Source organism: Camelus ferus, chromosome 14, assembly GCF_009834535.1.
Source record: "Camelus ferus isolate YT-003-E chromosome 14, BCGSAC_Cfer_1.0, whole genome shotgun sequence".
NCBI lineage: Eukaryota > Metazoa > Chordata > Mammalia > Artiodactyla > Camelidae > Camelus > Camelus ferus.
Genome location: NC_045709.1, coordinates 50,130,477 through 50,142,817, shown reverse-complemented (window position 1 = coordinate 50,142,817; position 12,341 = coordinate 50,130,477). Strand labels below are relative to the sequence as shown.

At 36.2% G+C, this 12,341-nt stretch overlaps 1 protein-coding gene across 12 annotated transcripts in view; it reads right to left on the bottom strand.

Moving 5' to 3' along the window:
* Nucleotides 1–12,341, bottom strand: part of MYCBP2 (MYC binding protein 2) — a 226,062-nt gene that overhangs the window by 21,527 nt on the left and 192,194 nt on the right. For 11 of the 12 annotated variants that reach the window (XM_032496842.1, XM_032496837.1, XM_032496841.1 and 8 more), the window contains 9 exons: nt 10,598–10,755; nt 9,369–9,568; nt 8,388–8,537; nt 6,924–7,084; nt 5,716–5,872; nt 5,305–5,529; nt 3,202–3,267; nt 1,549–1,788; nt 1,133–1,231 (listed from right to left, as the gene is read on the bottom strand). In XM_032496842.1, coding sequence (XP_032352733.1) covers nt 1,133–1,231; nt 1,549–1,788; nt 3,202–3,267; nt 5,305–5,529; nt 5,716–5,872; nt 6,924–7,084; nt 8,388–8,537; nt 9,369–9,568; nt 10,598–10,755 — 1,456 coding nt within the window. The remainder of the gene's footprint in view (nt 1–1,132; nt 1,232–1,548; nt 1,789–3,201; nt 3,268–5,304; nt 5,530–5,715; nt 5,873–6,923; nt 7,085–8,387; nt 8,538–9,368; nt 9,569–10,597; nt 10,756–12,341) is intronic. The other variant, XM_032496838.1, reaches the window with a different exon arrangement.

Here is a 12,341-nt window from a genome sequence, read left to right as displayed (position 1 = left end):
TTGTCAGGGGCTAGGAGTGAGATGAGGGGATCGAGCGCATAAAAACATCAGGGAAATTCTGGGAGTGGTGTGTTTTAAAGCTTGATTGTGGCGGTTTCACCACTGTATGCACTGGTCAAAATTTATCCGATAATATAGTTTAAAATGATGAATTTTTCTGTATGTAAATTTTATTTCAAAAACCTGACTTAAGAAATGATTCCCTTAAAAGTTATGTTATTCCACAGGCATCCAATAACTAGTATAACCTTTCCTATTCAACCTTAATGCCTAATGTTAGGTCAGCCTCTTCAATGTGCCCTTGCTCCCATCCTATTAATCTAACTTTCATCCATTCTCTTTCAGGTCTAACTCAAGTCCAATATCCCCCAAGAAGCCTTGTCTGATTACTCCAGGGCACAATAATCTCAATGTACTCTGAATCCTATGACATATGCAATTTTCTACATATTTAATACTTTGATTTTATACTAAAAAGTATCCCTGTCGATCTCTTTTTTTTTGGGTGAGGAGGGTGGGTGGACTGCTCATACCTAAGAACAGAAGCTTTTTGCGAGCTTGGTACCAGTTCTCAAAGTTGTTTAGCAAAGAACTGCCATTTGTTAAAATTTAGTTGATTTAATGAGCAGTTACTCAGTCTTGTAGTCATCCAAATGATACCTCCAAAAGATGCCGAAGAAAATTACCAGTGTTTATAAAGTGCTATTTTTTTTTTAACAGACCCCCAAAGAGAAAACTGTGAATGATTTAGATACTACTGTATCAGAAGGCACAGGGTTAGCCTAGGTGAGTCCTTGAAATTATCTTTCAAAGGGCTATCAAGGTTGACTTCTCTTTTTGAAAATGGATGAAGTTTTCCTCTTAGATACGGTGCTTTAGTTTGGACCAATTAAGTAAGGCAAATGCATTTTAGAAGAAATTTCAGAAACAGTACAAAGAGCAGGTTATTCCAATAAAAATTTACCAAACACATGTGTGATAGTTCCTTCACCTTCCTTCTAATTAAAGGAAAAAATATTAACTGCATAGAAACTAGTATCACATATCTATTAAAAAACACAGCAATACATGGATTTCACAAAAGTAAGAAAATAAGAAAGGGAAATAAATATTTTTAAATACAAGTAAATACATTGTATACTTTTTCCTCTCCTTCAGGTGATGACAACAGTGCTTTTTCCTCTTGTTCTGGCGTTGGTTCAGCATCTCCAGAGATGAGCTTTCCAAACACCTGATGAAGAACACAGGAACGGGAGAGCAAATTAATGGCAGGAGTCACCACTGTGAAGGCCAGAGGACTCAACAGCTGACTCTGCAGGTTTTATGATGCTACTGTGCTACTTTGGCTACATACCACTGCTTCTCAGAATTATGAATGCAAAATGAAACGCTAGAATTTAGGGCTATGAGAAGGAAAAATGGGTAACATGTGAACCAGCAATCTCTAACAAGTTTTACAAAATATTCTGTTGCCCTCTTGGTATTACTATTGAAGTAGCACATTATTTCAATTTATCCTGTGCTCGAATACGTGGTAGGGACACTCACTTGTGATGTAATGAGTCTGAACACTCGCAGAGTCTCAGCTTCACAGTTCCTTTGCTGGGCCACACTGGCTGAAATCTGGCCAGCAATCTTTGTGCTTTCGCCATCCTTCCAGCCCAGAACCTTAACTTGCCGAACTCTCAGTGTGTTTTCTGGGCCCTTTAATTCAATTTTGATGATGTGATTATCCCCTCCTGGAAGTTCACTTGTTACCCAACCTATATGCCTGGAATCCAGATCAACCTAGGAGAGCAGAAAAGGGATAGAAACCTTATAGTGATACAGGTGTATCACCATTTTCTCTCTATCCTAGACTTAGTGTTAATAACAACAAGCTCAAATAATAAATAATTGTACACACAGTGAAGTTTATTAGGTTACTTCACGCTGATTACCTTATTCAAACCTCATGAGGATAAGTAATACTAGAGCAGCCATTATACAGATGAAGAAAGTGAGGTTAACGCCGGTGGAAGGATTCCAGTTAGTGATGGAGTTGAGAATTAAAATGCAGGTCTGGCTTCCAAGCACAAGTTACATAAGTGAAACTACAGCAGACAATTCATGTGACTTTACCTATACTGACTGCAAGTAGAAACACTCACGTGATCAGCAATGAAGTTCTGTTTTGTGCATCTTCATATTTAAAGCACATTTAAAGCAAGGATTTTTGATGTGCAGTTACTTAATATGTTTTATTTTTGAAGAAAAATTATATAATGTGTAACTTCGTATTTTTGATTACTTATTTCACTATATTTCATTGAGAATATTGCTTTTTTCAAGGATTAAATTTCAATGCACTGTGAAATGGTTTTTGACACTATTCACTTGGTAAAATGAAAATTATTCTTACGGCATTTGATGTCCAAGAAATGGCCTGGGACTTCTACATTGTTTTTGTAGACAACTAAATTAATATTATTTTAATTGATAATTTCATTTTTCTAAAAAGAGCACTAAGCATAAACAAATACCATCTAGTTTAATAGGATTATTTATCCAAATTCTTTAAAAATTTAGATGAAATGTATTATTTATTTAATCTAAAATCTCAATTCATTCTTTCAATATGATTTGGAAAAATAAAACAAGTGATCAACTTTCACAGGATAAAGTAGCTATAGAATAACAGTTTTGATAAAGTTTCACTAATACAAGTGAGTGAGTTTATACAGAATCTCAGACACATGTCCAGATAAAACTTAACTTGTTTTGAGACTTGGTTTGTAAACTGACTTTCAACTTGGATGTAGTTGCAGTGTTATAAGTGAAACATTTTCAGGCTAGAGGACAACCACCTACATCTTAATCTGAAGTATACATGAATTAAGGTGATAATTGTGAATCAGATTTATGATGAATTTTAAGGCACCCTTAATCTCTGCAGGGGGGCAGCAGTCAGAGTGGAGGACTGTAGGCACAGTATAATTGCTCATGACTAAAGAACATTTAGGGGAATAATGGGCAAGATGCTTAGCACAGGGATGGTTGTAACTTCCTATACGTGGACCATTTGTCAATTTAGTGTTTTGTAAACAGATGATTTCCTATAATACTTTGGTGGCATGCCAAAATTAGAACTCAACAGTGGAAACTAAGAAGAAGAAGTTTCTCCCTGGGCAGTAAAACATTTAATGACAAAACTTTAATTACCTGCTTTATTCTGCACAAATCTTCTACTGCTTTGCCAGTTAGGAAGGTCATTGAGGTAACTTTATTCTAAAACAGACAATTCAAAATAGTTATTATGCCATATTCCTGGCTCCAGAACTCCCAGTGATTTCTCACAGCACAGCAATATCACATCAACTCTCCTGCTTGTCTTTTACGGTCCTTCCTAACTGACTTCATCCCATCTGTCTGACAAACCTCAGTTCCTACAACTCCATCCCGTCTTTTCTTATTTTCACAAACTCCATCTTGAATCTCACATTTTGGCCCTTCTCTATGGGCTGAGAGAGGAAGCTGGCATTCCCTATTTTCATCCCAAAGTCTAATCATTTAAATTCTGTCTCTATCATGAAGCCTTGTCACTCATGTCCCAATCTCATCACATTACTCTCACTGCTTCTGGAGGTAAAAGGAAGGAAGGTGGGTAGCTTAAGCAACAAATATTTGTGAGTATCATGATGTAACCAGATTACCTTATGGACTTAGAGAAGGATATATGAGAATGATGGGCTCTAGCCCCTCGAGATCCTTGTCAGACTAGGGAAGGAATATTAACACACAAGTAAATATCAAAAGAAATTCAATACCTTTAAGCACTGAAAAGAGCCATGCTGGTACTAGAGCCAGAGACTTTAAGTTTGAGTAAGTTTTGTGCCAAGCACAGCAAGAAACAGATTGACATATTAAATCCTCGGAGAGCTGCATGCTTGAAGTGCTACTGGCTGATATAATTCAAACCAACAAATGCTGTGTTTAAGGCAGTGTCGGGGGCAGGCCGGGGGACACAGAGTTACATAACACATATAACTTAGAGGAGGTTTCCTAAAAGGAAGGTGGATGTCAGCAATACATACTGGGGCTTTTAAAAATGAGTATTGTCATGATTTTCTCTCCTAAAAGGCAAAAATGTCAAATTGATTGCAACCATGGTTCTGAGGGCGAGTATGTGCTGGCTTAAAATATGAATCAAAGATAACACTGTACTGAGCAGTGAGTTCCAGCCAGAAAAATGTTTTGATTTATTACACTTGACTTTCCAGTAAGATAAAGTAGTTGTACCAATTAAACTCTTGGGTCTCAAGAGGAGATAAGCTAGTGATATATTAGCTAGGCCTTTTTTCTTATTTAATCTGCGCTGATGGACAGAAGCTGGGGTGGCTGTGGACGGCAAGGAGTGCTCTATAGACTGGACTTCTGTGGCTGGTGTCCTCCATCTAGGTTATCTGAGACCCAAACCTGCCACTCTGGCTCCCTCTGGGAAGGGAAATGCACAGATGGAATAGGAGCAGAATGGCAATGGCCCAAGGAGACTTATTAATACTACATCTGCTAGCAAGCCGCATCCATCCTGAGGGAAAAGACACCAAGAAGCATCCTTCCCCAGGAACGGGGTGGAAGCACGGGGGTCTGGCCGTTGGTGCTACTTTCTTCTCGGTTCTTAACACTCAAGTAAATAGGGCGCTTTTTCCTGTTTAGTGCTTATTGTAAAAGAGTGTTCAATTCAGCTGAAACATGTAGAAAAACTAGAGCTAGGGAGACCATAAGTCATGATTATTTAGGTTAGTCCAGGAACTCCTTCCAACTCCCCCATGATGGCTGGGAGGTGAGGGTTAAAAACTGAAAGCTAATTACACTATAGGTCAGAGTATACTAAATACCATCAGAGTAACGTGAAAAAGAAACCAGAGGAGAGAAAAGAGGCACTGGAAGAGGATTTGTCTGCTGGGTCTTAGATCTGGGGAGAATCTGAAAGGCAGACTTTAAGGGGAGGACTTCCAGGCCAAAGGAATAGCTTGAACAAAGGCATGGAGGTAAAAAATTATAAAGTAATTATTTATTTTGCTTAGCTATAGCCATGGTATATTTGTAATCAGACCTTTTCTTATAAATGGAATTCCTCGGTGCTCCTAGTCACATTAATCTCTTTTTAGACTTTTTAAAAGATTTATTTTGGAAATACAAAAATGTGGTTTGGTTGGTGAAGTTCCAGGTGAAAATCTTTTTGCTAAACTCAGAAATGAGAATGCATGATTACTAAAGGTCTGAAAAGAACTAACGAACTACAAATTAAGTTTCCTTTCTTACCCCAAGATCTCGGGAATTGTCCACATGGACAGATACATAGCGGGCGTTGATTCCTTTTACACAGTTGATGGTGATGTTCTTAGTTTTGTTTTTATCCTCATCTCCCGATTCCCAAAAGGTTTCTGTGGAACCATCAGTCAAACTGCCAATCATGGCAGGTCGGCTTGAAGTTTTTATGTCAACGATGCTGGTTAAGTCCTTTAAGCACATTACTATGCATAATTCCTACCGGAAACAAATAAACCTAATTATAATACTCAGATGGAAATCTTCCATGGTAATAAAACAAACAGACATGCGATAAGAAGTAAAAAATAAGAATCAAACTGTTTATGAGTAACTTTCAGTTTCTCCTTCAATACATTGTTGAGTATTAGTAAGACAATACAGGATAACTGTTAAATGACCGACCTGACTCATAGCTTCAAAGCCAGACTGTATGCTGATGCTAAAACTCTCTTCACTATCTCCATCATCTGATTTTGACAAAATATTGTTAATGTGATGAAAGACATTGCTCTGATGGAGGAATTGGTGATCAGATTGCTTGAATTTCAGACTCCAGCATCTAAAAGAGCATAAGCAATATATTAATTATTCTTCAGAAATTTCTAAGGAATTCTTGGGAAAAAAGCACTTGATAGGTAATATTTTAAGAAATCTAATGCTCTAGGCAAAAAATACAAATTTTAAAAATTCAGGAAACAAAATCATTACTCTTGCCTTTTTTTTTTGGAGAAATATAGGTCATTTCTTTTGAACAATATAAATTCTAAGGAAAGTTCACCCATTTTAAATATAGAAAAACTGGATACATGAAGATCAAGGCTACAGAAGTAAAAAAGGTAACAAATCAGTTTTGTGGACAAGTGTTACCCCAAATGTAAGCGTCTCTCAAATTTATTAATCTTATAATTCCATACCAGTTCATCAGAGTATAAACACACCTTTTACTTCAAAAATCTTGAGAGAAGGAAATAAAATCTCCCCTCTGCTGGTCTTATCATTAGGGATGTGGGGAGCCAAAATCACTCCATCAACTTATTTCTTATAAAAATCAATGCAAGATTTATTTATATGTGTAGTCTAGTATGTGGCTCCAATGACAAGGTTCACAATGTAAAAGTAATGTTAAATGTCAGCAAGTTGGGACTTAAAAATAGGTGACGCTCTTCAAGGCACTTTTAGGACTGGCTGCATATGACTAGGCTCCATTTCTTTTGGTACTCTTTTCAACTCAAAACCCTATTTTGATTTCTGTTTTTGAGATCTCATTCTCCCTCTCCCTTTTTGTGACATTTAAGATTCTGCTCTTGAGTCGCACTGAGACAAGTGACTTGGCGTAGGAGAGGGGAGAAAGTGAGGAAGATTGCTACAGACTGTGGTAATGTGGTAATTTACATCACTAAGAGTACATTATCCACATTTTACAGAAGGGCTAACAGGTATGAGCAAAGAAGAAAGACAGTTCTAGATTATGACAGTAATAAGGGAGGCATCATTCATATGATGCAGGGAATCTTTCTTACTTGAAAGAGGTCTTTCAAGCACTTTGTGCTTTGACTACTTCATAAAAATTTCTTTTACAAGGGACCTAGAATACTTAGATATAAAATTACCTCAGGGCCATTTGCTGTAATGAACTGCCACTGGGGAGAGACATCATAAGATCGGAGATCGTTTGAAGTAAGCGGTGAAATGTATGTGGTAAAGGATGAGCGGCTTCCCCTGCAATCACTATATCTGAGAGTGGATGTTCACATACTCTCGTATCTTTCTCCTAAGACAGAAATTGAAAGCAAGTTGATCAGTATGTTTGCTGGAAGGAATTTTCCCCACCAAAGAATACTGTGTTATGTATACTTTAAGGACACTCGTGTAACGCAAATGTAAACACCACCACCAAACCATACCCGAAACATCCATTAAGATCAACGAATTATGTTTATATTATTTTTAAGGAAAAAGTGATAAGGTCACCTATAAATAAAATCACCAAATACCTGAGATGAGCATCAATTCTAGTGGGCTTACTAATCGACTAGCAGAAAAGAGCTATTCCCCTCAGCTGAGCCTCACCCAAAATGCTGACCCACAAAGCTGTGAGCCCACAAGCCACTGTTTTAATCTGGTGAGTGCTGGGGTGGCTTGTTATGCAGGAATAGATAGCTGTTATGCATGTGTTACAATCTCACACTGTTAATTGCGGGTATTTTTCTATTTTTCATTGCAGTTCTATTGATTTTTACTTCCTATTTTCAAGGCTATCTTATTAACGAGATACATTTTTAGAATGAAACTTTTTTCATTTTGCAGCAAGCCTCTTTATTCCTCTTAATAATTTTGCCTTGAAGCCTATTTTTTCTGATGTTGAAATAGCTGTACCAACTTAATTTTAGTTGGCAATTATCCAGTGTGTCTTTTTTCTAATCTCCTTCTTTTAATCTTCCCATAACCTTAAGTTTTAGATGTGATGCTTATAAACAGTATCTAGCTTTTGTTTTTTGTAATTATTCTGACAGTTTTTGTCTTTCAAATGGAGGATTCAGTCTTCCACCTTTTTGTTCTAGAAATAGAAATGAGACCCACAAGTCACAGCTACAGAGGTAGAAAAGGGACTGGAACTCAGGCTGCGAGAGTCCTAGTCCAGCACTCTTCCATTATGAAAGCTGCCTTCTATAAAAACCCAGACCCTTCTAGACAAGCGGTTTTGAATTTCATGTTCCTATACAGTATCATTTTTACTCTCTGGTGTCTTACAGCAACGGTGTAAAGTAGACCGATCCTCTCTGTAATGCTGCCTTCGTTATCCGTCTTACATTGTACTACACTAGTATATAACTTCCAGTCGATTGCTTTGTGACAACGATGTCTAGTGAGAAATCAGAATTGACTGACAGCATTTTTGGAGACAAAACTTTCACTCAGTATGGTTCATATGTTGCTCACAGCACTGAAATTTTATTCCTGCCTTTAGGTTATATAATCTGTGAATGACCTCATGCAAGTTACTGTTTTATCTGAACGTGGTTCCACTCATCTATAAAAATATGGACAATTAAAAAACAAAAAACCCCATTTACTTGTTCTGCATTTTCTTTGTTTGTTTTATTTTCCTCATCCTCTTCTTCCTCTGGTTCCGCTGGAGCCGGAGTCAGTGATGCCACAAAATGCCACAGAATATCATGGAGAGAAGTTGTTTGGATGACGTTGCACAGAAGCCAGTTGAAAGCCTGAACAAAGGATGGTTAAATAAGTCCAAGATAAAAAGCAAATAAACAAGTAAAAATAGCAGGGCTTTTCTAACTTGGAAACAAAGAACTTTCATGGACTAAGTCTTTCAAAGAAAGATGCCAGGAAGTCTAACCATTACACTGAAAGCACACTGAATTTAACATAGTTAATAATTTTGGCTCTAATTTTAAAAAGTAATAGGGAAAATAATACCTATGAAATGAAATACTTTTCAAACCACTTTTTATTTCAAAAATTTTTCTTAATTTATTCAAGCACATTTTTCTTCCAACTTGCATTTGGGATCAACATAAAATTCTTCTTAAATTCTATACAAACTACCATTTACTTAAATATATTCATATTGATCCCATCAGTAAATAGCAGGTTACTTCCTACCTATGATAAAGAAAAAAAATTTATTATATACTAGTCTATGATATATACCAATCCATTTCCAGAGAACAGAGACTCAGGTAAGTTATCATTGTTAAATTTGTAACAAGCCCTACTTTTCATCCCCTTTGCATGATGATTCTAACTGAAATGACACTGTGATTACAAAAAGCTTTTTAAAAAAAACATTATCAGGATTCAAATAATAAAGCAATGCAGAATAAACTTTCTTCAGAGTGCTTAAATATGAAACTCTAAATTCATTAATATTCATAACCTTAAGAGTTTAATTTCGATGTGAACATTTGATATTTTCTATTTGCTAATGTCCCTTAATTTGTCACAATGTTTCATAGAAAAGTGATATTATTACATAGACTCATCACATGACTTGTGTGATCAATGAATCAGTAACCCTACTGATGTATTCTTACCTCCATAGCAAAAACTCGACAAGCAGACTTCCTTAAGGCCTGCTTCATTGCTATTTCAAGACCTTCTAGATCATGATGCTGTATAACAAAAGCTAAAACTGGCCACTGGAAATTTCGTTCTCCTTTAGAAAGGGAGCTGTGGGCAGAGATTAGCCGGGAAAGCTCAGGAGATGGATGTCTCAAGAGGGAAGAACCAACTTCTATTAAAAAAAAAAAGAACATTATTCATTTTCATAGACAATAAATATGATTAATATATTTAAGATGATTATTTACTTTAGAGTCTTTGGATTTTTTTTTTGTTTTTGCAAATCCTAACAATTTTAATTTTTACTGAGGCTCAGAAAGATTAACTATCTCACGGTCCTAAAGTCGTACAGCTATTAAGTTGTGGAGTTGATTTTGAATCCAGATCTGAATCTAAAGTCCATGCTTTCCAAAACAATAAACACTAAGCAATTAATTTTCTCCTTAAATGGAATCTACATCTTATCCCCAACATTTTCTAAAGGACTGCTTTATAACAAATGACATCTCAATAAGAGTGCAAAAATCATTGTTGAATGAACCTATACATCATTAACATTTGATTTATCCTCCATAATATCTTCCCTGAGATCTTCAGTAAGATATATTATCATCTACTGAGAAATACAAGGGCAGATTTTCATTTAGTAACTGGTCTGTCTGATAAACATATCTTTTTTTAACATTTTCTTTTCTCTTGGGTTTCTCTCTTTATGCTTGAAACGGAACCAATCAACCCTAGTTTGCAGCTGTTGATACCAACTGGTCCAGATTATCTAATATTTTTACTAATTAAGAGCTAGTCATGGCCCCAAATTATATTATCTATTGAGAGTGGCAGTTGCTACAAGAATTACGAGCTTCTATTAGGACTGGGAAGATAACTGCTAAAGTGTAAGTCATTGGAAGTGATAGTTCACTGACGCTTAGTAGAAGGGATAATGGTAGAAGCAGTTGGCTTAGATACCTAACAAGTAATGTATTTTAAAGTCAATTTATTCTTGAATAACACTTGATGATCTCTGGGTGTCTCTTCCAACTGAGATGCAAAATTTAGAGAGACACATTTATGGCTGTTACACATAGAAGGCACGTCTACTATAATTTAAAATTAATCCATTCCTCTCCCTCAAAAATTAGATTAAAAAAACCAAACAAAACCTTTTGGATCACTCAGTTTTCTTTTTTATCTTTATACTTACCAGTGTCTCCACTGTTAACTCTTCTTCTAGGGATGGCTTTAACTCGTGCAGGTAAAATGGAGTGTTGTTTATCATATTCAGAAGCAACAACTGAGTATGATCTTTGGAAGACAGTTCTCTTGGCGAGATCAGTATCAGTTATAGGACTAGTTTCCAAACTGCAGACAGAACAAGACGACAGATAAAAACTCAGGAGAAAAAGTGAATGATGTGACACTATATTTAGTTTATAACAGTGCAGTCAAATATGTGAACCTACATTTCATGTGGAAGAATACAAATTCAAAGTCAACTTGACAACTTCTTTTTAAATCATAATTTGATCTTTCCAAATGTAGTCACATTTTGACTGATTTCAGAACTGCATCTTAAAACTTTTGGTTTTCTTAAGTCTGCTTTGCATTTTACATGAAAAAAAGAAGAAAAGGCACCAAATGTTCTAAGCTCCTTTCAGAATCAAAAGCACTGTGGGGGAAGACATGTGTCATGATATTCAGGAGAAACAGGCAGCTATATCCATAAGATCACTGAGTGGAAAGAAAATGGATATGTACATACAGAAACATAATAAAACGGAAAGTGAAAGGATGCAATTTTCTTCTGGTGCTGGTTCTCATTCTTGGGATGTGCTGCCCAAAGCCCCATCCAGAGCACGGCCACAACAAAGTGTAACAAGAAGTAACAAACTGATTTCCAGGGTCAGAGTTAGATGATACTTACATCCTATATGAGAACTCAATGGTTTTCAAGCGGGTTTTAATAAACCAACAATTTTTCTATTTACTATAGTAGCATTAAAAAACACTGGAAAAGGTATTAAGATGGTTATACAATTTCCTTCATTGAGGCATTTTATAAAAAAGAGAAACACCTTTCCTTACTTTCTAAGACAAATTTACAAACTACTTCTTTTTCAGGTATTCTTTTCTCTGTCACCTCATTCCAAACTGGGATATTTTTGTTCACCCTGAGTTCTAGAGTTGTTTCTTTTCTACCATTCAAGCAAGGTTTAAAAATCCTACGTCCCTCAGTAAAGTTTATGTATTTTCTAGTAAGTGGCCAACTCCCTGGCCATTCTCTTTACTCACTGCCTAAGTGTGTGCACATTCTTGTTTGAATGGTCTATAAATGTTGTACATAATTAATTGGAGTAAAGGTGCCTGGATGTCAGTTTGGGCTGTTTGGTTCCAGAATGATAGGGATATGTTTAACTTAATTCACTTTACATATGGTGTCACTATAAAGCACAAGACATCTGTTCTGCTTTCAGAGGAAGTTTATCAACTTAAAAAAATTGTTGTACAACCTAAGAAACACCGACTTCTTCTTTTAAAAATGATCATGCTTGTGAAAAAACTCAAGCAACACAAGAAAACCCAAGGGAAACAAAGAGGACCATCATTAACCCAAACTTGGCTACCTTGGGCCAGACAATTCCTTGTTGTCGGGGCCTGTCTTGTGTACTGGGGGATGTTTAGCAACATCCCTGGCCTCTACCCACCAGGATGTCTGTGGAACCAGCATGTTTATGACAAAAAATGTTTTCAAACTTTGTCAGATGTCATCTCAGAGGTAAAATCACCCCATGTTGAAAACCATTGATTTAATGGATTCATTATTCATTCCCTTTTATAACAGCTTGAGTTTGTAAAGATTTTTTGAAAGAACAGCTCAAAGGTGCTATAGTCTCAAATTACTGTATGGCTGAGAATGTCTCAACCTGGCCAAATATAAAACACTTGGG